A 25,627-nucleotide genomic window follows, 5' to 3' on the forward strand; every position below is an offset into this window, starting at 1 on the left:
TATACACCCTGAGCAAAGGTGGTACACGTATCCCATTTGTATTCGAAGGAAGTACAAGAAAAAGAGGGACATTACCAGGACAGGCACCGTGTGCGGCACACAAAGAACTCCACCAGGACAGGTTATCTCGCGCCATTTCCTGGTCACTCCTGTGCGCCTCCCCTCAGCAGTTCTTTAACCCCGTCATCGCCTTCTTCAGCGTTAACACAAAGCGGTAGAGTCTGTGAGCCACGGATGCAGAGATTCTTGTATAGACCTGCTACGTGCACCCATGTGTGAAAACGCTCTCGGATTTCCCCCGGGCCACGCGTGCGCACATCTGTTAGTGTAGGTTTTTTTACTTTGCATTCTGGTACTTGTAGTCCTGGTATAGAATGGGACAGCAGTACTACAAGTACCAGAAATGCAAAGCAAAAGCCGTGAGCGAATAATCTTATTCGCGCATGGCCCACTTTGGCAAGTTCTGTCTATTGAAATACCAAGAGTCTACTTAAAATACTTAATTCTATATATTATGTAAACCGCGTAAACTGGATCTAGATTGGATCTTCGGAATAAAAATGTCAGCATTGTTTCACAAGACGGAAACAGATGCGCCCTTTAGTTAAAATTACATAATGGGTATGGGAACATTTCTAGGAAGTTTCAACAGACCCACACCCAAAAGGCAGGGTTCGGGTCTGGGGGCGGGGCCAAAGCGTATACAAAATTATGAGGCAAGGCAAACGTAGGTACCTGGCCCCCCGGCCATGAACAGCGATTTTGTAAGAGCTCATGCGGCGTCAGTATTAACGAGCCACAAGAGGGCGCTGAAGACACATGCATACTTGTATCCAAAGTAAAGACGTGCATGCACTAAATTCTACATTTTTGATCATGCCCCCCCCCCCCCTCCCCGACTGCTATACTTGCAATAGAACAAAATGTCTCCAATGTGAATTCGTATTTGGAAAGAGATTTGGAAATACACATTTTAATGGATTAGAGGGTGTTTTGATTATTAGTAGTGGTGTACATTTTAATGAGCAAATTGAGGTAGCCAACTCCTAGGTGTGATGCTGTACAGATCACTTAGGTGGACTAATGAATGGTCGATATTTAGTGACGTAAATGGGGTGCGACTCTCACGCGGTGTGGGCGGGCCAGGTATTTAATTATGGGGGTGGGGGGAGGTGACTTGGGAAACAATTATGTCGAGGGAACCTGAAGAGTGGCTACTTTGGATTTGATGTAGGGGTCTTTGGTGGGTGACATACACTGTCGGTGAGAGAGTCGGAGAAAAGTGGACTGCAGGTGGGGGCGTTAAAGGGGAAGCTCTTTAGTGGAGAGAGGGCTGGAAGGAGTTGTATATGTGCTTGCAGGGAGTGACATACATTTTAAGCTCTGAAGCTTAAAAAAGAACAATGTATACTAAGTGGAAGGAACAGGACGCAGCATACATTTCCAAGATTTAACCTAGCCAATAAAAGTTGCTATCAAAGAGTTAACCACAGAAGTTAACCAATTTTCCTATCTCGCCTAGGAAGGCTCTTATGCTTCTGAGCTTTAGGACTGCCTCAAGGGCAATATGGAGGCACTTCACCGTTTTTGACATTACTCTCACAGCGCATCTTTAAAATTGGCAACCCTGGTCATTCATAAACAAGCCAAGCTGGACTACCACTCCCAGAATGCATGTGGTTAGGAGCCAAACGAAGAGAACACACCCACATCTTGCTAAGTTGGGTCTCGAGATGGCAAACATAGAGAAGAGGGCGAGTCCTATAAAGTAGACAGAAAGTAATCCAGCTGCAGCTAGAGCGAAGTAAACATTTTCTTAGCTAAATAAAATGCTGTCTGTTGAAGCAGAGTGGGTACTAGCCAAATACATTTTTTCCGTAAATGATGGACTATCAAAATGCTATCACCCCATGGAATAACCAAAGCAGGTTTCTCTGCCTCTCTTTTTCAACCCTTGAAATGACAGGAATTCTCTGTACACGTTACAATGCAACACAGTGTGTGAAAACAAAAATACCATTAATACAAAAAAAAAAAAAAAAAAAGTAAATACTTTTGAAAAATGCTAGTCACCTCTGAGCGGGATACACACAAATACACATCATCGAAATATGCAAAGATAAAATAAGAAAAACCTACTTTAAGAGGAAAAAAAGTACCCTTCACTACCTTCCCAAAAAAAGTGTTCAATTGTGCAAATATCATTTTAAATTCAGCAAGAAACAAACTGTGATTTTTGATCCAAAACAAATGGTGTTTAAATAAATATAAAGATATTAGAAAAAGTTTGCAGCTTATGTGCCAAAGGCTTGAAGACAAAAAATATAATGCTACTGCTGTAATTCGACTGTCTCCTAGTGTACATTTCAGAGAACTGCATCTCCATTTCAGAGGGTTTTATTATTTTTATACTTTGACTGGCAATAACTCAAGTGAGAATAAGAAAAGTCTCAAGGCCTGCAGGTGAAAAAAAAGACACGGTGACCTGCTAAAAATAGAAATTACAAAATGGAAGAACTCATTTTAAAAGGATGCATGAAAAAAACATTTGTGAATGGTCGCAATAGTAAATAATCCTAAGTGTGACCACCACAGGAAACAACCATAGAGGGTATTTTGCACAGCCCCTGAGATTTAAAGGGTGAGTGGACAGTCACAAACTCAATAAAACAAGGTTAGAAAAGAGTGAATTATTTGGAAGAAGAAAAGAATTGGGATTGTATGAAGGATGCTTTTTGGAGATGCAGGTGAATTAAAGAACTATAAAACATCAAATTTGGAGTGCCGTGTTATTCAGTTTTGGTTTTCCTTTTATTTCAGTGCGTGTCTAACTGTGCATTTATAACGATAAAATCAATGCCACAGTTACCAGAATGTAATAAGGAAACCCCCAGAAAGATCGATAGCGCCAGGACACTCGTTTGAGCAGCTGTGCGCTCTACTAAATACCCGTTTTCATTTCATTTCATAAACTACTCTGGCATGACCTGGAAAACTAAAATTCGCCAAAATTACCACGGGGATCTGGAGAATCAGCCATTCCCAAACTTACCAAGATTTTTTTTTTTTTTTTATGATAGTGGTCTAATTTTTCATTTAATTTTTGGGCCTGTTAGCCTGTTTGTTTATTTGTGAACCCCGAGACAGGCAGTCTTTAATAAAAAAAAAAACCCTCAAACGTTAGTCGATGTATGAGAGTTCTGGAAAATGCGTTTGATATTATGGTTCCACCGACTCTTCAAATCCCAAATGTCACTGCCAAGTGGCCCCACGTCACGCTCAACACCTTCAGACAGTCCTTCCCCCCCCACAGCACAATGCACTGTGGGAGGGCAGAAAAGGCGGAAGTGAAACAGGAAGTACCAGCATGAATAGTGATGTTGGCTATAAGTACACAACTCGCTACGCATGTCACGAGGACACGTAGCAGCTCCGCAACTTCTGGATGTGGTGTTACACAGGCCACGTGCCAACACCCCAGCCACCCGACTCTTATGCCACCTTTGCCATTTCGGAACTAAATGGGTGTCCTCTCTTGGTTTACTACTCAAGATGTAGTGTCCCCCCGGGCGTTCCTATGTTATCCGCTGTACGTTGTAAACATTTTAAATGCTCAGCCCAATGTTGCAACTTTACCCGCAACCCCCACACCCTGGCCAAGTCGTAATTATTTCTCAAAACTTCATTGCATTTCAATCATACATAAAATCTTAAAACTCAAATAAAACCAATGTAAAACAGAATTAAAAAGCAAAGCTCTCTGCTGTTTTATCGATGTGCTGAACTGTTAAGTCAAAAAACACTTGTAAAATTGTCTGGTTTCTGTACAGAAAAAGGCTTGTAATGCAACGTCTACAAACAAAAGCACCTAATATTTATGCACATGTAGTCTATACATTTATGTACAGCTTGCCCTCGCAATGTGCAAATATCACACGTTTAGTGCACTTCATTGGCAAGCTAGAGCAAGGATACCAAGCCGCAGTTCTGGTCCGACCAACATAAGGTGGGTCTCCCAAACATCAGAAATGAACTATTAGGTAAAGTTGCCCATGATCGGCCTAACCCTTCTCTGTAATCTACGTCACCAGCAGCTCTTCTTCAGCACAGACGAGGTCTTTATTTGTACACTTCATTTTTACTCTTTTATGCAAATAAGTCTCTTAAAATGTGTTCATGGAACAATTCTTGCATTTTAGATCACTTCCCAAGGCAGTTTTCATCCTTCTAGGGACACTGTGATCTTGGTCACATGCCCTTTTCGGTGTCCTGGCCAAAGGATTATCTTGGAGGCGTTCATCACATTTGATCCTGTTTCTTTCAGTTCCAAAGCTAGATTACTTTAAAACGAACAGCGGAAGCCACTTCAAATACTATGATCGCAAGAAGATGATGCAAGAGTTACTTGTTCTTACGTGAGCCGTTGAACATTCACAGCTTAGTCTGGGATTTGCTCTGGCTGATCTTGAGGAGGCCTTGGTCAAGGTTCTTGGGCGGTTTGCTCGCCTCACAGACAGTTTTCAAGTATGGCCGTCCCTCCTTATCCTGCTTGCCCTTCAGTCTGAGCAAGTGCCAGGTATCCCTCAGCTGTTCCAAAATGTCCTGCTTTACACTGTCGCTCACGAAGATGTTGATGAAGGGATCGAGAGCACTGGTGAGGCTGGTCAGGGCGAAGGTGATGCGGTAGGCAGGGCGGATTCTCGACTCTAAATGGCAAGTGTTGATGCTCACATCGCTGGCGTACGAGCGGATGAAGAGCACCACATGGTAAGGAAGGTAGCAAAACAGAAAAATGCCAATCAGTGCCAACAGGAGGCTGGTGATTTTCCGCTTCTGCCTCTTCTCCAGGCTCGGACTGTGATGGATGGCCCATATGATGGAGCAGTAGGAGAACACAAGGAGCACAAGAGGAATCAGGAAGACCACAAAAATCCGGAAGTAGTTGAGCCGGGCCATCCATCGGTCCATGGGGTACTTCTCGTAGCAAAGCTCAATGTCTTGAGTGGCATTGAAGAGTTCATCCCTGCTGAGAAATACAGAATGCGTACCTAGGATGATGACCCAAACGATGCCGCAAACTATCATGGCAGCCTTCATGTTCCGCAGCGTTCTAGAATGGATGGGGAAAACCGTACCCAGGAAGCGGTCCGTGGCAATGCAGCTGAGGAAGGCGATGGTGCTGTAGAGGTTGGCGTTGAAGAAGAAGCCCACAATCTTGCATGTGAGTGCACCAAACTGCCAGTCCTCTTTGGCCGTGTAGACGATCCAGATGGGGAGGGTGCAGATGTATATGAGGTCCGAGACACAAAGGTTCGCCAGGTATACGCCAAGAACATTCTTGCGCCGGATGTGCAGGGCTATGACTCCCACAGCTGTCAGATTTCCAAAGAGGCCAACAATGAAGACGATACCGTAGATGGTGGGAAAGAGAATGGCTTCATACTTGGCTGGATACGGACATGTAACATTTTCATCGGTCATAGCGGGTCCAGTCGGGGATCTGTTACTGACAAAAGGAGAGAAATTCAGAACTTAAGACAGAAAAAGGGAGTAAAAATCAACAGTACTGAGCTCTGCTGTCCATCTTAATTGTAAAGCCCTTTGCTACCCGGCTATGTACTTTTCCAACTCAGCCTCCCACCTTAAAACACTTTGCTCAACCACTCATCTATCAACTGGTTCGACCACTGAACTTGCTGCTGGACAACCAGAAAACTGTCCTTCTTTCCACAAAGGTGTTACGCAGGATTCCCTCATTATAGCCTGACCAGAGTTCCGCGCCCCGTGCCCTGGGAACTTTTTGGGCCCTGTGTATTGATTTAAATCATTTAAAAAATGCCTGATCTGTTCCTTCTTGATGCTGTTAAAGGACCAACACCAGTAGGTGGCGGCACATACCTTGTTTTCACTTTTCTCATTGGACAGTTTGCCTCAATTTCGAGCTGTTTCTTGGATCAGAAAACAAAAAGAGGCCATGCAAAGGTGTGTGGCTCCTGGCCCCAGAAAAGCTTCTGTCATGTCTGAGACTAATGCATATCCTGGGTAAGAGGACCTTAACGTGGAGCAGTAGAGAGAAGGTTAAAGTAGTGACAAAGGTGCATAAGGACAATTGTGCATACCTGGTGGGCAGGGTCCAGGGGTTGAGGCAAGTAGTATGGGGTGGTCGAGTAATTTACACAGAGAGGCTGAGGCAGCAGAACTTAGCACCTATCCCTAAAGGGGGTGAAGTATGATTTTATAAGACTATCAATAAAGAAAGTGATTTTCCCCCTTGGCCTGCAACAATTATTGAACAATTTTATTACATTTTGCAAGGAACGTGGCCTGGTATTAAATGAGGCAAAACATTTTTTTTTTATTATTTAGCTATTCACTTAACCGCAAATTTAAGTGGGGCACCACAAATTGAAAAGGCACAAGCATCCCTAATCCAACAAACCGCACACCTAGGTAAGATACATAAAAACAGTGTCCAGGAAAGTGGGTCCAGCCATAGAGATCTATAATACTAAAATACTGGGGGAACTCTTTATGGGGCTGAACTGTGGGGCATAGGCAATGTAAACTCCCTTGTCACAGTAGAAAACAGGTTTAGTCGATCAATGCTAAATCTTCCGATTTGCACGCCCCTGGTCACCATGTTCCTGGACCTGGGCCAGAAAATGCTTTAGAATAAGATGGGCTATAAGCAGCTAATGTTCTGGCACCGCCTGTCGTCAGTAAATGAGCTTACACCATATAGAGCATAGATGATAGATCTCCTAAACAATCCCAGGTTAACTCCATCGCATGGTTTAGCTGTTTGAAGAACCTACTGAAGGGTCTTGGGATGGAGGAATACAGGACTTCTCCAGAAAAACTTGGCCTTATTCCAAAGTCCAGGGTTAAAAAGATCTACTGGGACGGCATTATGGAGAAGGAGGCGGCCAAACGGGTGGGCACTTTTACCCAAGAATTTACTAACTTTAAATTTTCTCCTTTTTATGAAGAAACCATCAATGAAATTGTCCCACCTCTGGCAAGGAAATTATTTATGAAATGCCGTTTTAAAACCTTGCCAACTAAATTATTTTTCAAAACGTAGTGTGCCAATAGGTCCGTAGACGACCAGTGTCCGGCATGTAATGCTTGTTCAGAATCAATAGTCCACCTGTTTGTTTGCCTTCACTACAAAAATCTGGAGGACCAAGTGGATTGTGCCATTATGCAGATTGGTCGGTCCGGGACACTATTTGGAGGCTATGAGAATATTAGCCACGGATACATGTGGGTAGTGGTATTTGGTCTGGTCAGATTCTGGTATGCACTATGGATCAAACGCTCTAAATGTATTACGTAGTCTTCCAAATCTTTGTATGTTAAAACTGGGGATTTTTTTTATCGACTTAACTTTGCATATTTTTAAATAATGTTGTATATTGCATTATGTATATTTTTAACCATTGTTGTATACTGTATTTTGGATGCTATTTTTGTTGCTTGTGCTACTTTTATAGCACCTTGCACTTTATAAGATCTTTGTGATCGAAAATAATGTATTTGATGAGGATTGTCACTAATGAAGAAGATGGAGTCTGTGCATTATGTGACATAACGTTGACACTTGTGAAGTGACTTATAGATTGAAACAAGTAGCACAAGCAGTAATGCTGAGTCAACTGTTTTGTTTTCTGGAGTACAGGGGTCAGTCGCATGAGTAGGGGCTGAGCAAGGGAAGGGGGCGAAGGGATCAGTGGCAGCAGGATCCAACTCAGTCCTTTTCAGACAACAAGTGTTAAGGGCCTTGATGGAGTAAAGTAGAGTGCTGTTTTGTCCCTAAAATGTTATTATGTTTAATCATTTTGGGGATCCCAACATTCAGAATTTAAATTACTCCCTGTTGCAAGAAGTCTGATTATATGCCACATGGCTCACAAATGGCACCTCAAGAATTGACATACGTATGTCTGGAGCTTCCAATTTGAAGCAGGCGGAATTGCAACACGCGTGGTTGCATTGCATTGTCTCCAGCGTTACCCCTGCAGACCTACAAATTGAGCCAAAGAACCAAAGTGGTACTCTTACTGCAACAACAACAAAAAAAACGAATGCATTTACAGCCATTGAGAACTGGAGGCCTGGGCCCTCTTGCCAAGCACACCAGAGATACATCATGAAAGATTACACAAAGCCACATGTTTACCGAGCAGGTCACAACCACCCACCTTGCTCAGCACCACTATGATGAATTTCCTCCCACTCCAAATCTTTGGGAATTCCCACCTCCCCCAACCCTTGGTACTTAAACTCATTCAGGTAATGAATGGTCAAATAACTACCCCTCTATCCACTAGCTCTCCCACCTCCCCAACCAGGAAAAATGCACAAACCAAACACTTGAGGTCTACCCCAAGGGGACATAAAAACAGGCAGCTTGGCAAAACAGGTTTCCTGTGACCTGTGAAACTCTATGGAGCGAGGGCCTTGCGGTATCGAAAACCAAAGTTAAAGGACTGCCTTGATAAAAGTTTCCAGATTAGCTCCGCCCTGTGATGCGCAGAGGGTCGTACAAACTTCACGGTCAAGTCCAGACCTGCCCCACGATTCAATGCAACATTGGAGGTTAGTTCAGTGGCCAGAAGGCCTCATTCAAGCCTTTCGCAAGTGCCACCCAACGCTGACGTTTGCGCCGTGATCACATATTTGATTTTTCCCAGCCCATTGGCTTTGCAGGTAATTGAGATTTTTGTTCCACTTTATGATTTTCTAATCTTTCTTCACAAGCGCGAGGCTCAAAGGTTGCAAGATGGCGTCCCTCTTCAGAACACATTAGCGTCTATTGACTTTTTAATTTGTGTTTGCCCAAAGTCGTCAGTCAGCTGGGCCCTTAGCGCAAAGTACATATTTGCCATGGATATTCTGTGCATGCGTCGCTCCATCCAAGGCCACTTTTGCCCACTCAGGACTCCCATTTATTCTTCATTCTGTGCACAGTGACACCACACAACAGCTGGCAAATCACACAAGTACTACACTAAAATTGGGAGTGTGGGTGGAATGGAGTGTTGACTTTCAGGTTCCAGAAGAATGGCAGTGCCTTGATGTTCCAGATACACGCCTTCACTGTGAATAAGGTGTCAAATACAGGGTTTCGTTGCTGAACTGTCTTTTGGGCGCCAGATGTACTTCACAGTTCATATTCCTTCCAGAAGTTCAACGCACTGCTGTATCTTGCAGGTCCAGATATGGTGGCCTTCGGGTTTCAAATGCACGGCTACCCAACGCCTTTCAGTACCAATATGTGTGGCTGCTTTGTACCTTTCAGGATCCAGGTGAAAGGCTGTGGGTATGTCTTTCAGGTTCTAGATGGCGGACGCTCCATATTTGCGATGTTCACATCCACAGTTGCGTGGCTTCTTCCATGTTGCAGATTTAAGACTGTGCTTTCTTTCAGATTTCTAGGTCAAATGAATGGATGTGCCTTACATGTTCTAAAGAGGACAAGCGTCGCACTTTCTTACCTCAGCTCCATGATTGCAATTCATCTTTGGGGTTTCAGGTATATTCCATTATATTTTAATTGTTTCAAATGCACAATTCCTGCCCATAAGAAGCATGACACCAGGCTAATTTGTCATGTCCTGATGAAGGCTAAAGAAAGACATTTGTAACTGAAATGCCGCAGCAACAAAATTAAGATGAAACCACACTTGCACATCTGTTTAAGAAAAGAACACAAATGTGAATGTGAAAGAGAAATTAAAGGCTATCCTAATGTTTGGGGAATGATGTACGAAGACATAAAAGGATGGGTAAATTGTTTTAGAAATGAATGTACAATTACACAAAGTTGTGCTGGGGGTTCCAAAACACCCAGCCTGCTCAAGCAACTGCTTTAAGTCTCCCTTCTGTTCCAGGACCGCGTGCTTAAGACAACACAGTTTAAGGAAGAAAAACACTCCCATATATTAATTATTGGTGCTTATAATGGCAAACAAAAATGGATACGGGCTTTGGGTGGAGGGTGTCCAATCAGTTCGCTTTAAATGAACCAGAAATTACGCTATGCTGTAAGAGTGCAGCAACGTGAATTTATAGCTTGCCTACGTCAGCAAGTCACGTGGTATAGACTTAGTTTTGCAGTTCTTTTTTAAAAGCGCTTACAAAGCCCAAGGGAGTTGGAGCCTTTACGGCAGGAAGGGGATACGATACACGTTTTAGGCGCTGTGAGACGGAGTGATTTGCCCAGAATCGGATGACGTTGACCCGAAGCTTGGACATCGCTTTGTAAACAGTTTTACGGCTCACTTCACTGTTACCGGCATTTGCATACAAGGCCCGGGTGCATCAGCCTCTGGGCTCGGCAGCTTCCACGGACAGGTGAATGGAAATTGCACAGCCCTTGTTTTTCAGGACGGGTAAGTATTTTCGGGCAGGCTAGGTAACAGCTGGGGTCTGGAATGTCGCCACGCAGCGGGGAGCAGGTGACCTGTATACCAAAGCCCCAAGGCTAGCCCGGGGTTTGTCTTCAAATGCAGAGACCTGGCGCCCCTCACAAACTCGCCTTCCACAGGCCAGCTGCACGTGGTCGGCCCCTGTCCACGTAGCCTTACGCCCCTGCACTTGTCGAAAAGGGAGGCGGGGCAAGGGGGCAATCACTTGTATTTGAAGGGTGACCCCGATGACGTGAACTAAGGGAGGAGTGTGATAGGAGGGATGTTTCATCACTGAGAGAAATGCGGCTTGTAGGGAGGGCAACATCTTTAAAATGAGAGCGAGTAAAAGACTTTGCAACGACCCAGACCAGCGATCTGAGTGCATATAGAAAAGTATGGGGACTGGGGGCGGTTGGGGGGCGCGGGATCAGCTAGTGTGGGGTAGAAATTTGTAATTTCACCAACCTACAGGTAACTGCATATTATGCACACACCTTAAATAAACAAGCATTCGCAATGCAATAGGTCTCGCGTTTATGCGAGTTTAAGCATTGTAAATAACAATGCCTTTTCTTTAGGTTTTAAAAACAAAAATAAAAGGCATTGTTATTTGCAATGTCAATAGCTCAAACTTGCGTAAATGCGAGACCTATTGCATTGCAAATGCTTGTTAGATTAGTGCGTAGAAACGCTCCCTTTGGGCCCATGCCGCAAATTAATTAAATAAACAAGTGCGGCTGCTAAAATGAAAGCTGCACATAAAAATTAAAAATAGTGCTTACCGACTTATGATGGAGACAGTGGAAGGTCACAAGTAAAAGATCCAGTCCTCATGGGAGGTAACAAATGGCGACAGGGCGGTAACAAGGAGGGACTAACAAGCCTCATTATCAATCGGAAGGCAGCAGTAACCAAGGACAATGGCGCCAGCCAATCAAAAATATGGGCAGAGAGAAGGCGAGGCATCCACAGCATATTCGACTACTGCATGCCTGGCAGAGCGAGCAGTGCATACGCGCTGCCGCTAGGCTCGACCTAAAAATGTATGCAACTTAAGTTTATCTGTGAGAAATGCATTTGTCTGGTAAGAAAGCTAGGTTGGTTAATACACTTCGTTCAGATGTCTGATGGTGTAACCAGATGGTCACTGATTTGAATCCTGGTCTGTGTACTGTGGAAATAATGATGTGTATTTAAAGTGGTAAAATGTCCAGCTCTGTGACAGAAAGCACACTAAATACGCAAGTCAATAGTGAAATAAATATATATTACACTCAATATATGAAAAGTTGCACATAGTATGTAAAGTACGCCTCAAAAAGCTTGTGTTTAAATCTTTAAAGTGCTTCCAAAAGTTAGGTTTTTTAGTAATACCCCGACAGTACCAGTGCGAATCTTTTTACAGATTTCATTTAAAAGGACAAATAACAGATTTTATTGACTCAGAACCAACATTTAGATTTGTCGATTAAACAATTGAAAACTTTTTTTTTTTTCAGGAGCAGGGACCTGGGAGAGGCGGCTAGTTTCTTATTCAGCTGCCTCTCACTTCACAGAGACTTCCATTCTCCCGCTTCAACCTTTGGCAACTCAGGGACGGTTGTGTTTTTAAAGTATGGGAACCGTTTTGATCAAATTAATAATGCTAGGGAATGTCGCTCTACCATTCCCCTGCCCACTTCGACCTCTGAACCAGACAAGAAATCACATTCGGGTCAAACCTCGTTTACATTTCTTTGATGCAACGCCGCTGATGTCTGACCCCCAGGAGACATTTATTGTACTGACAATACTCTGATGTTGGACTAGGTTTCATTCGAGACTCTTCATATGCCCATCATAGTTTCCCCACTCAGTCTCTACTCCTATGTTCCTCCCCTCCCTCATTTTAGCTCCTACCATTGTGCGGATTGGACAAGACCATCAACAGAAACCAGCATCAAAATCACACAAAGCACCTCATCGGACAAATGTCCACAAAGTGATGGGCTTCATATAAAGGAGGCGGCAGGGTTCCCATAAGGGAAGTTTGGAGATAAAGTGCATGGTGACGAGACCAGCTGCTTTCAGCGATGCAAACCGGAATATGGCATCTTCTTGATTCACTAACCCTTCAAAGCCTAGGAGCATGCAAAATGGAGGACTGGCACACATTTCAAATATTGTCTTTCTGTACTGCTCTGGACAGATCACCGAGCAGAGAGGCGACCTCTACTTGTTATCACGTACGATCAACTCACCTTAGCAATGGTAAAGGCAGAAAAAATGAAAAAAAGTTGTCTGAAACTCAACACGGACAAAACAGAAGTGCAGATCTTCGGCCTCGGCATAAGAATGGACAGCAAGCTTGCCATGAAATTACAGATCAACGCAATCTCCTCTGCCGGCTTTCGCACACTCCGCAATATACGGAAGATCTTCAAGTGGCTCCAAATCATGGGGATTTCGACAGAGGACGAGGGAAAATTTGTTATTTATTTAATTTCTCCTCGTGGTCATCTGTTGAATCCCCCTCAACCCAGCCCCACCGCTCTTACCTGCACGGGCAGCAACTGGTCTAAGGTTGCCTCACTACATGGACTGGCCTATAGCTTGAAAGTTTCAATCTGCCATTTTTGACAAAGATGGCAGTAAAGGACGCAGTTAATCAGTTGTGTACACACCTGGAGAAACTGGTCTTTTACAGAACTGTCAGCAAAGGCTTTGTCCCAGGAGGTAGCAGAAAGGATGTTTTTTTTTAGCAGAATAATCCTGGGTAACCGGTTGGCCTCAATTTTGAAGTTGGCCAGAGTGTGTATCATGTTTAAAAAAAACACAAAAAACACACAGACTATTGATTTTCAAATAACCGGGTGTAAAGCGGCCACCATACCACAACAAAAAACGTGAGGCATGGAAAAGACATTACAACAAACTCTGCTGACCAAGGCACCAGGCCAATCCCTGCAGAACATATATGCACAAACATACACTAGGTGGGCCCCCACCATGTGATTCAGAGTCTACTTCATAGTGCACACTGTCCCCGGGCTCAGTCCCTCTTTCTCTCTCTCATGGAACATCTTCTGCCACGTGTTGCCAAGGTCCCCACACCTTCTTGAAGTTTCTGGGCCAGTCGCGTTCCTGATACACCATTTTTTCATAGCACGTGCATCAATCGGTGTTGGATTGACAGGCCCTTTGCGATGGGACTTCTCCAAGGCTCCACAGCCGAATATCGCATTTTGCCACCATCAAGGCGGTGTTACAGAAGAGTAGAGAGTATCAGTCAAGGGATTTCTCCCCCCAGATTACCAGGGCGATCAGCTGAGGATTCAACGCCAGTGTGCAGCCTAAGGCTCTGCGTATCCTCCTATCCACTACCTGCCAGTACCTTTGAGGTTTGGGGCATCCCCATATAGTATGCAATAGTGTGCCTATTTGCCTTCAACACCTCAGTCACAGTTCAGAGTCTGCGCTCCTCATTCGAAATGGTCTAATTCTGGTGAAATCAGACACGTGAAGTAGTTTTAGTTGGATCATTTGGAATCTGGCCCGCATGGCTGCCTCTCTACGGTACCTGCAGGCTGCCCCCCCAATCCTGGTTCTACAGTCTACCCAAATCTCCTTCCCAATGTCCTTGGCGATGATCCAGTGGCGGCTGTTATTGTGTACGAGCGGCAAGTATAGTTTAGACACAGTGTGGTCGATCAGGGAAGCCCCCAGTACTCTAAATTCTAATCGGAGGGTGTGGAGGGGAGTCATCCGGGAACTACCTGAGCTCCTTGAAACGTGGCCAAAGGATATGTCGCAGATGTTGGACCCAGGAAAGTTTGTGTTGGTTTTCTAGTTCGGAGAATGGTACAATCTCCTGCCCCTTCCACACGTCCCCCACCTTGGATATGCCGATCAATTCCCATCTCGCATAACACTCAACCACCCTCAATCCCTTCAACCGGTCTGGGTCCCGTAGCGGGGTTTCTAACGTCAGCCTACACCTCCAACCAAGGGCATTGGTTGCTTTGTGCCAGATCCCGATCAACACCTCTGTGGGTGTCAGCAACTGAGACATCTCTTGTTCGCCGTGCAACCGAACACATCCCTCCCGATCCATCGCACACCTATCGACCTTAAACGAGAGTCCCTGCTGCGAGGAGAAAACCCAGCCATTAATTATTCCTAGCTGGGCCACCAAATAATACAAGCGGAGGTCGGGGAAGCCAAACACTTCCAAAATCTCTAGCACCCGCATATAGGGATTTTACATCTTCCCAATCCGGGTCCCATCTCAAGCTGCGCAATAAGGCATCTGATGGAACCAGCATAAAAACGGTTCAATTGCAAATGCGAACAGCAAGGGAAGAGCAGGCAGCCATGCCTGGTGCCCCGAGAGTGCGTATCATGGTTGATTGACCCACACCAGCATAAGAGGAGCGAACAAGGTCAGGTTGGGGGTGATCTCATCCTAAATGGAGGATTTGGGAGGGGGTGTTATTTAAAGGTATATTATACAACTCAGAATTTTCAGGGTATGTCGACGATAATCTGCAATATGGTGCTGATCAAATTCTGCTCAACAATTACAGAGAAACGCGAAAAGGACTTACGTCGAAATTCGAACATCATACTGGGTCATTCGGGTCACTACAGATTTTGGCTGTTTAGATAACTAAGGTATGTGGTAAGGAAGCAATTTGGCACAAAATTACTTCAGTACTCCGTGGCTGCCAACATTAGAAGTCAGGCTGCCTAGATCCAGAGGCAATCACGTGGGCACTGCGACGTAAGGAATAGGGAGTTGAAGCGATTGGCATAAGATTACACACCTTTAGCCTTGCATGGCATCCAAGATTAGAATTCAGGTTGCCTGGTTCCAGAGACAATCATTTGAGCACTGTTAATTTAGCTTCAGTGTGTGGTCTGTTGGTTGACGCCAACTGAAAAAGGCAAATATGTTATGCCTGATTGTGCCGAAGAGACATGTTGACTGTAGGTGTAAAAGCTTCAACTGCCTGAGGAGCGGGCACTGCCAGTTACAAGAGAAATCCATTCACACAACATTAATGTTTGATTTATTCCTGTCCTCCCAGACATAGCTTGATGTGGGCATTCAATGTCCACCAATTCTAGCCCCACCAACAAAAATTTTAAGTGCTTCTGGCAGCTATCAAACCGGGATCTCTGCATAACATCAAGGCATTCAAAAAAGATATTAAATCAAAACACTCATGCAAACCCTTGTCTAGCAGCAATTTATTTTGATGCAATCAAAGATTGGGATAGAATCTACTGCCTTCTTATTAACTCCATTTTACAAGTGTGGAAACAATGTCTGAATTGAATGTTCCTTCACCATTGACGTCTTGGTACCACAATACCGATATATACTTTCTTTGAGGCAACCATATTTCACATTTTCAATCAAATGTTGGAATTATTTCTCTCTACTATGGAGACCTATTAACTTATTCAACCAAACTTAGATGTACTACGGACACTGCCCTGAAGAAGTTCCTCATGGAACGAAACACATTGACAGCTTCAAAAATTGCGATAAGTCAGAAATGAAAATATCATGGCATGCAATATTCTACAGGAATGGCAAGATAGCTCAGTGAGTTAAATTCTCACCAACAACATCCAGTGTAAGCTGCTGGTTACAAGTTTGAATTCCTGAAAAACAGACTTAGCCTTCCATCTTTCTGAGGTCAGTAAATTGTGCACTTTTAAATTGAGTAACGGTGCCTTCAGTGACAATTCTATAAGTAATTATGACTATATCTACCAAGTATAGAAATGGCAGTAGTGAGGTATATAATGCTACAAAAACAAGTAAGTAGTAACACAAGCAGTTACGCTGGCCTGATTTGTGACTTAGCAAGGATCTCTTTTTGCCCACTACATCCGGGTCAACTCCTTCGCTTCTTCAATCCTTTTACATAGGTCTCCCCTTACAGCTGGTAAAACGTCTCACTGAGTTAAGCACTGGAGGGAAAGCTTCCCCTGCAGTGATGACAGGCATGAGGCGGGACACAGGCAAACCGGAATTCATGAAGGTTAGCTGTAAGAGAAGTGACGAACAATGAAATATTGTATTCTCCCTGCCCAGGGTGTTTGAGAGTTGGCCACCTTCTCCTTACACACAATTAAACTTTCTTGGCTCTCCAGAGCTTGGAAGCCCACCCCACACTTCTGGGAGGCATTTGAAGAGAGTCTGAAGTAACAAGCAGCAGCAGTGGAACAGCATGAAAGTATCAAATTTCCAGAAAACTTCTGAGGAGCTGTGGAACAGCAAAAGGTACATTTAGAAATGATCAGTCTGAAAGTGGATAGAAAGCAAAAGGGATAAAATTGTATTTAGACTACAGACAAATGATGCAAGAAACTATAGGAACTTTACGACCAAAATGGACGCGCTCCATCATAATGTCACACACTTGGAAGAAATTGCTACTAGAGCGTTAGCCTCCACCCCCTTCAGAAGAAACAAACGGGTGTTGTTTTCACAACAAAGGCCAGCACAAGCTAGCTCTAACACCTAGCAGTTAAGTTCATCCCAGAACAGCTGAGGCCAAGGAAAGCACACAGGAACCTGAATGGAGCGAAGGAACAGACTTAAATGCTAGAATGGAGCACAGCATAGGTCAGGTAACAAATCATGACAACCATGCACAAAGGACACTGGCGCACAGAGCAGGTTTGAGAGAGGCGATCGGTCTTGGAACGACCACAGGCTGTTCTAGTAAGGAACACTGGGTGGATTGGAATCAAGCTACACTTTGCATAGATTGCAGGTGGTGGCCCTGTGCCCACCCACCATACCACATGACTGTTCTAAGAGTAGCTGAGATTCTTTGGTCATACAGTCACTCCGTGGCACTACCAACAAGACCACCATTTGTTGAAGTGTTATTATAATGAATCTAAACACAATGAGGAACTGCGCTGAAACCACAAGCTCCGGACCATAAACCAGAGATAATGCCAAAGGCTGTGCTCAGACGGGTGTTGGTCACCTGGGAGTAGCTGGCCAGGGGGATGGCCTGTGACGAGACCCGCAGCCGACTGTGCACAGCCTTCGCAGTGGAGGGTTGGCCACCCGCCTGAGGCAAGGTGCTGCTTCTAACCCCCACTGTGCATGCCTGGAAGCTATGCTCAGCGGGGGAGTTGGCTGAATAGGATTTAACCCACCCCAGAAATCCACTGAAAAAAACAAAGGATAAAGTGATATTATAGTTCGGTTTGATGATAAGATCTGCACCTAAGTGAAAAGAACACTATAAATTCACTGAAGAAGAAAATCAAAGGTTAAAGTGACGGTATAACACAAAACCTAACATTTAGAAACTAACAGTTATTGTTAACTGAATCAACTATAACTTGTGCCCTTGCCATGTCCTGCTTATCACATCATATATTACATAATTCAGAAAATGGTAAATGGCATCACTGATGACATCGGAAATTATATCATGGATGACATCTCTTAGAACACAATAGTGATTCGCAGCATAGAATTTGTGTGAACATGTCTGGGGATGTAGCATGGAACTACTGTAATTTCTTCAGTCAAGGGTGGTTGTGCATGCTCAAAGTTATATGGTATACCATTTGCAAATCACTAATGTTTGGGGTGAAATGAGTACCCTATGTTAAACAAAGTAAAGGCTGCACACGCTTAATGTGGGTTGCAAAGTAGCGTTCGAAAGTAGAATATTCCTGAATGCCAACACCTATTGTAAAATATCTTGGAGTAAACCCAAAGCTTATGTGGACAAGAGATTATCGACCAGTGTGTATCTGGGCACATGCCTGTGTTAAACAGTTGTAATGCAGTGCTATAGATAAAATCTACATAACAATAATGTTTAAAGTGTGGATATTTATCTTGAGAATTTCCAAGAAAATGTTAATGCATTGCAGATTATTGAATAAAGCAGAAATAGGGAGCCGTGGAGGTAGGCACAGTGGAGTGTCACCTCTAAGGTGACACTCCACTGTGCCTACCTCAACAACCTGTGTAGTGGTGCATTTTACCAAACTACAGAGGATTGTTCATAGGGCCTCACATAAATTGTCTTTTCAGTTTCAAATGCATAATTGTCAACCTCTTGACTTAAAATTGTGGTCCATGTGAAGCCTTTTCAAGGGTGATCCTGTTATGGCAAATAGAATACAAACTTTTTAGAGGGTGTTCAAGACTTGAAAAGGGGGTAACCCCATCTACGGAGACATTTTGCTTGCTGGGTGAATACTAGTAAAGAGAGGATAGAAAGCATTCACCAGATGTGGATGAATTGATTGATATGCAGAGGGTGCATCATGTGGTCAAAGGTTCTGTTCATTATTATGTGATTGGCGATAGAAAATAAATTGGACACAGATGTAAGGTATTCAATTACTTAAAATTCACAAGCTCTATAGGACGTTGTCACAATGATTGTGTTATTTCAACCAACAACTATAAAGTTACTTTAACCTTTGTTTTTTTTCCAGAGAACATACATACACACATATATATATGCACACATAACTAGCTAATGTGTGTGTATATATGTATATGTATATATATACGCACACACATATGCACACACACACACACACACACACACACACACACACACACACACATCTATAACAGAAGGTTTATTTGATTTATCAGTAGGTGTCTTTAAAGTTAAAAATGGAAGACGGATACAGAAGTCTAAGAGCTTCGAGACACACAAAGTCAGCTATGGCAAGAAGTAGGACAATTGGCAAAATTATGCACATAGCACAAAATGCCTTTTTTTTGTCAAATTGTAATAAAAAATTCACTTTTGCACACACAGTGCACAAAATGCGATTTGCCGGTACTTTGTGCAACTTTATTTTATTTTTTTGACGGAAGGGCACAACTAGTGTAAAAGAGACATATGAGATGCTGGTAAGAGACAAGCGAAAGCAGAAAATATTGCTCAATGAGACATTTTCTGCACAAATTACTCCCATGTGGGCTAAAACTACATGAAATCTTGTCATGTGACATTTTTTGAATAACTTCGCAAACTCTACATGATGCAAAATTTGTGAATTTTGCGCATTCCAGCAAGACCTTATTGTGGGGAAAGGTTCTCTGTATATGCCCGTGAAGCAATAGGGAGAAGGAACCCTGCTTTTGCTGTGACTTTCCGGACATTGCAGAATCAGCCGCCCCGGGAGCCTACTTTACAACTCAGGAGCACTGTTTATCCTAGGTAAATACTACCCTAATCCTATCCTGGCACACGAGTTAGCAGGAAAGCACAACAACGAGGCAGTAGCAAGACTGAGATCACTGCCCCCCCCTCCCCCCACCCCCCGCATGGAAGCACATTGGATTTACGGTGAGGGGATGAACTCCGCCCAGCAGGGGGTGATCGCATGGATTATGGCAAAAATCTCTTTGTGTTGATGTTTGTGAGGGGACACTGCTATCTCGGAAACAGCATGCACCAAATTCGGTAAACCAATCTAGTGTCTGGCAGTGGAACGCTCCTTTATTCTACGAGGCAACGCCCCAGGCTGAATCTCAGCCAGAACTGAAAACCTCCGAAAGATAACTTTGAAAATAGCCTTTTTTGTTGCCTCAACCTGTCAGGTCTCCCTGGTGCGTTAAACTCACCGTTCGATGATTCTGCCATAGCCAAGGCATGTTTCCCTGCCCTTCACTGTAAGTACAGGGCAGTGCCTGAGGAAATACAGAGGGGCAGTCAGGGGCATAGCTTGGTCAGTAAAATGGGGGGGGGTGTTCAGGTTTTCCAACAATGTAATGTTAAATTCCTTTTTACTCAACCAGGGCGCATGAGAAAGGCCCAATAGGCAGTGGAAAGGGACACGAATGGGATTACTAAGTGAGAGAAATCACAACATTTAATCAAAATATCCGACATTTTTGAAGATTTTCAAATCCGAGAGAGGGAGAGAGTATGCATTTTTGTCCGTGTGTATGCAAAAAGTCGTGATGAAATCCGACAGACGCCTCACCATACCCGACTAAAAGCACCTGTACCAAACTATTTACCAGAAAATACATATATTAGGGGGGTGTAACACCGCACACACTCCCCCTTAAGCTACACCCCGGGGGCAGGCACTGTCCGAGGGAGTGACAGGTTCAGAAAGACAGTGTCGGACTGAAGAATGATGCATGGGGGTAAGAAACGTGCGTAAAGTGCAGTGTGCGAGGAGAAAAAGTGGTGCAAGAGAGGGCAGTATCAGAGGAAACACAGCAGGGGAGGCGAGTGTGAGGGGCTGTGTCCGAGGGAAACACAGGTGCAAAAGGACCGGGTCTGAGGAAAGAAAAGTAGAGGATGTCATGATGTCAGAGGAAAGAAAGGTGCAGTGGCAAGAAAACGGTGCGAAGAGGGCAGTGTCTAATGGAAGAAGGCAGTGTCCGAGGAAGTATAGAGGCTCAGGGAGACCGTGTTCTTTGAGAGACAAGTGCAGAAGAAGTGATGATAGGAGCAGAGAAGGACAGTGTTTAATGAGAGGCTGCAGTGTGCTAGAGTACAGTGTCTACTAAAGACGGGTGCTGAAGAGGACAGTGTTCAAGAAGAGTAAGGTGTGGTAAATGTAAATGTAAATGTATGTGTCTTGTAAAGCGCACTGCTGCCCTGAGGCGTCCTGGCGCTGTAGACCGCTGGGGAACCCGTCCTGGCTATCCCTGTGAGATGGTCCCTCCAGGGTATCTCCAAGGTGAAACCAGGCATCCCCGGCGAATGTGGGGGGCCGTTGTGGAGATGAGGCAAGCTAATGCCCAGAGTCGCCGAGTGTGATCCCTGGTTAGAGTGGGCACCGAAGCGAGAATTATCGAGTCCGCTGGCCCTGGTCCACGACCCTGCCGCGTCGGGGATTGAACCCTGGTCCCAGGCCATCCTCTGCTTCTGGGTCTGCTTCCTCTAACCAGTGAGCCACACCTCTCACAGTACAGGACAGTGTCTACTAAAGACGGGTGCTGAAGAGGACAGTGTTCAAGAAGAGTAAGGTGTGGCACAGGACAGTGTCTACTAAAGACGGGTGCTGAAGAGGACAGTGTTCAAGAAGAGTAAGGTGTGGTACAGGACAGTGTCTACTAAAGACGGGTGCTGAAGAGGACAGTGTTCAAGAAGAGTAAGGTGTGGTACAGAACAGTGTCTACTAAAGACGGGTGCTGAAGAGGACAGTGTTCAAGAAGAGTAAGGTGTGGTACAGGACAGTGTCTACTAAAGACGGGTGCTGAAGAGGACAGTGTTCAAGAAGAGTAAGGTGTGGTACAGGACAGTGTCTACTAAAGACGGGTGCTGAAGAGGACAGTGTTCAAGAAGAGTAAGGTGTGGTACAGGACAGTGTCAATCAACTAAAGACGGGTGTTTAAGAGGACAGTGTTCGAAGAGTGTAAAAGGTATGGTACAGGACAGTGTCTACTAAAGACAGATGCTGAAAAGGACAGTCTTCAAGTAGAGTCAGGTGTGGTAGAGGACATGCAGCCAGGGAGGCACTGTAGTTCAATGGTTTCCCACCCTCACCAAACTCCCCCGTCCGCTCGCCCTGCGCCCCTCCATCAAAGACCCAGCCTGAGTCCCAACTCTTTTTGGATTCGAGATCGTAAGATCTCTTGGTTTTATTAATTTCACAGACAAAACAATTTTTGGCAGACATTAATAAATGTGCACAGTAACCATTATTTACATATTGCTTACAAATGAAAACCTAACCTTAACAGAGACGCTAATGCATGGGAGTCCCTTAACCATAACTGGTTTGGTCCTGTGTAACCTGCAACCCAACCGTTCCTGAGTGAGATCATGACTGGTTCAGCAGCCCTTCTACTTAAGAGTCCAGAGCATGGGACCCTCCTTATGGGAGGTCCCCACCTTCCCTCCCCCGTACCGAGAACTCTTGTGCAGGAGGCCTGGCTGCCCATGGGATACCTACCTCGGCACCTCCCGCTACCAAGTTCTTTGTTCCCCCAACAGGCCTGTGCTAGTTTATCCCAACTGTGCCTGTGCGGGTGGTTGACAGGTAAGGACCGCGTTTTAGCGCCCGCCCCAAACCCACCGCAACCTCTTTCCGCAGTGTGCAATTTAAAGATGAGCAGAAAAACAGTTTGTTAATTCAATATACATTAAAAACAACTAATACATGCCACTCAAGTATTTCTTATAGCGTTGGCGGCGTAGAACATTCAGAATTCCAAAGCGGGGACGGACTCGGACACGCCGGGAGTATGGCGGTCGTGCTGGTCCCCCACAGCCGGCGGGGAGGCGCGGCTGTGCTGCGCACAGCAGTGACGCGGCACCCCTTGCCACCACTGATTGGCTGTCGGGCATGTGGGCCGGAAGCGCTTCCAGGTGTCACATCCTTGAAACGCCGGTGAAGCCGGTTGGAACCGGCTGCCAGCCCCTAAGTGCCTTTTAAAGGCGGTGGAGCGGCGGGAGCGGTCTCGTACCCCGCTGCCCCACAGCCTCATCAGGACGTCGGGTCCCCAATGGAATTTTTCTTTTGTTTTTCTCGCACTGCAGGTAAACCAGGAGCACAATGGCACAAGGAGGAGCTCTGCTATGCCAGGGAGCGCCGGGGGCAGCTGCCGGAAGACTCGGAGAAGCTCCGGTTCTTTCTTTTCTGTTTGTTGCTGTAGATTTCTGGGGAAACGCAGGGATCGGCGGCCAGCGGACTGCAGGAAACCCCGCTTTCTTCCTTATTGTTTCCTGTAGGTCGTCGGTGGACACGGGAGGCCAGCTGTGGACAAGCTGGGGCACTGAAGGCTGTTGTTCAAGGGAAACAGGGACTCTGTTTTTGGGCATTCCTGTTGGGCCTGCATTCCGCCACTGCCGGGAGCCACACGGGTTAGAGATTACTCACCCAACCCACCGGATTAGCTGGTGGGAGTGTCTCTGGCTGTGGGGGTGCTGGTGGCCGACCGGGGGCTTGCAGCAATGAGGTAAGGGTCTGGGCATTGCCCCAGACCAGACCATTTCTTTGAACACTTATAGCGGGATAATGAAACTAATTTGGAAGCAGTTTGGGAGCAAGCACAAACTCGCTAGTGGACTTGGGCAGGACCCTCATTGTCTGGTGAGAAGAAAAGAGTTGAGGGGAGAGAAAGATGATCTTTCGAGGAGCCTCTTGTTAAGTATCCACTCATGGGGTATATTTTGCTTCCTGGTACTTCCAATTTTGCATAAGGAATGGAGAAGATTATAACTACATGTTTTGCATTTTGCAAAAGGGCTATTCGAGATACTCCCAATACCTTCGGACCAGGATGGCACTACAAATAAACAGAGGGTTAGCAGGGCATATTGCGGGTTGCGGGCGTGCCGATAACTTTAGTGGGTCAACCAAGAGCAATGGGCTCCCCACAGCTACTTGTGTTTTAGGCTTATGTCGGATAGAGTTTAAGGCAGTGTCGTCAAAGTAATGCTAGCATACAGCTTAACCCCTTGGCTGCAGCAGGAATTCAGCCGCAGCGCTGGGGGGGGTTTGGGGGCACTACGGTGGCGCCGTGCTCATGACGGAACCACTCAGTCATGAGTCACGGTTGAGCTGTGCTCATGTAATGTAATGTAATGTAATGTAAGTGCCAATTTGTATCGCGCGGCAATCGCTCCAAGGAGCATCTAGGCGCCCAGAAAGGACCACCAGATGTTAGGTAGTCCCTATGCTTACTTGACCGAGAACCCGAATTACACTAGGCTTCTGGCAGTTATATCTTGGAGATTAAAGATCCAGGTTTTTAGATGTTTACGGAAGTCTATTTCTTTATCCAGTAATCTCAACTGGGGGGAAGAGTATTCCATGCTTTTGCTCCGGAGTGGTTTCGTCATGACTTCGCCCACGGCGCTAATCGCCCGCACAGGCGAGGAATTAGCGCCGCGTGGGCGGAGCGGCCGCCAACGGCCGCAGCATGACCGAACCACTCCGTCATGAGCACATGGCACCCGTGGCTCATGACGGAGTGGTTCCGTCATGAGCAGGGAAGGGGTTAAGGGTTATGTTAGGGCACCAGGAGGTTGGCGATATACCAGTGGTGTTCGTGTTCCCTGTGGCAAGGGAGTCGGCAGCACCTCCCCACAGGAGGGTGTAACCTTTTTTCCTTAACTATGTTAACACACGTTGGTCCAGCAAATTGACCGCTCTTTGCTAAAGTGTGAGGGGTTTATGGCAGGGCATTTGCTTTGAATCCTGACAGACAAGACCAGGCATTCCCCATACATAACAACGTCAGCGCCTTGAGTATCAATGCAACGCCTATTTGGTGTTCGTGGGTTACTGCTCAGACCGGGCGTGCACGTAGCGCTATAGGGTGCAGGAAGTGAGCCAATATCGTTCTCATGTGCATGAGAACCGTCAGTTAGAGGGTTGATTCTTTAGATAGATAAGGGCAGACAGGCAATGTCATCCATACAGATATCGAAAGAAATCAGTTTAGAGGACCATTGGTAAGGGAACATTTTTTAACAATCCTCGTGGGGATGCAGTGTTGTGCCCTGGAAGGGAGGGCTGCCCTCCGCATCTGACAAAAAATGAATCAATTTCATTCGATCGCATAGCCAATGAGAGGCGACACAAAACCAGCTACGGGGGGGTTAAAAAATATTATGGAAGGAGGTAAACTAAACGTTTTCATGAAGTAAAAGGAGTCTTTTGGCCTTTCACCATTTGCGCCTTCATTAGCTTATTGTCCTCGTAGGCACATACGCATTGCATAAGGTATTACCGAGTTGGAAGCATGCGACTGTACCCGCATGGACTGCGTGAGTGACAGTGCTTAGAAAATGTACAAGTTCATTTAAGGGGCGATATCAATTATAATCATAACACCTATCATTTCTACAAGAATAGAAGTCGTTAAAAGGGTACAGTTGCGTCACTCGCACAAAGAAATTTGGTGACATTGTATTACAGTTGCAATGATTACAAGCGGGCATGTGACTGTGCTCGCATGGATTGCGTGAGTAAATAAGTGCACTCGCAAACAAAGGCTACATGCCAAGTTAGGGGTAAGTTACGGCATTTCTGTCTTGTGCTGAGACACTCTTATGAACATGTGAAAGCGGATGTATATTTGTGCAGGGTGTATTGGTTCCCCAGCTAACACAGGGATTGCCCTCTCAAAGCACAGGCCGCTAGCATCTAGCTCACTCTCCTCTGTCCTCATGATACTTTTCAATACAATATTAACCTATTAAACCAGTACAAGGCCTAAGTACGCTGTGGTGTCATGTGGGGGA

At 45.3% G+C, this 25,627-nt stretch overlaps 2 protein-coding genes across 13 annotated transcripts in view; both read right to left on the reverse strand.

Moving 5' to 3' along the window:
- Positions 1-25,627, reverse strand: part of LOC146798143 (G protein-coupled receptor 4-like) — a 287,428-nt gene that overhangs the window by 48,219 nt on the left and 213,582 nt on the right. Inside the window, exon 1 of one of the 4 annotated variants that reach the window (XM_085625390.1) lies at positions 76-297. The exons of the other annotated variants lie outside the window; for them this stretch is intronic. The gene's annotated coding sequence lies outside the window, so the exon portion shown is untranslated. Of the gene's footprint in view, positions 1-75; positions 298-25,627 lie in introns of those variants that run through there. 4 annotated transcript variants of the gene reach the window in all.
- Positions 989-25,627, reverse strand: part of LOC146798144 (G protein-coupled receptor 4-like) — a 238,217-nt gene continuing 213,578 nt past the window's right edge. For 5 of the 9 annotated variants that reach the window (XM_085625382.1, XM_085625381.1, XM_085625379.1 and 2 more), the window contains one exon: positions 989-5,506. In XM_085625382.1, coding sequence (XP_085481508.1) covers positions 4,432-5,481 — 1,050 coding nt within the window. In that variant the 5' untranslated portion in view covers positions 5,482-5,506 and the 3' untranslated portion in view covers positions 989-4,431. The remainder of the gene's footprint in view (positions 5,507-25,627) is intronic. The other 4 variants (XM_085625386.1, XM_085625380.1, XM_085625387.1 and 1 more) reach the window with 1 other exon arrangement.

The sequence above is a fragment of the Triturus cristatus genome, chromosome 9 (genome assembly GCF_964204655.1).
Source record: "Triturus cristatus chromosome 9, aTriCri1.1, whole genome shotgun sequence".
Lineage (NCBI taxonomy): Eukaryota > Metazoa > Chordata > Amphibia > Caudata > Salamandridae > Triturus > Triturus cristatus.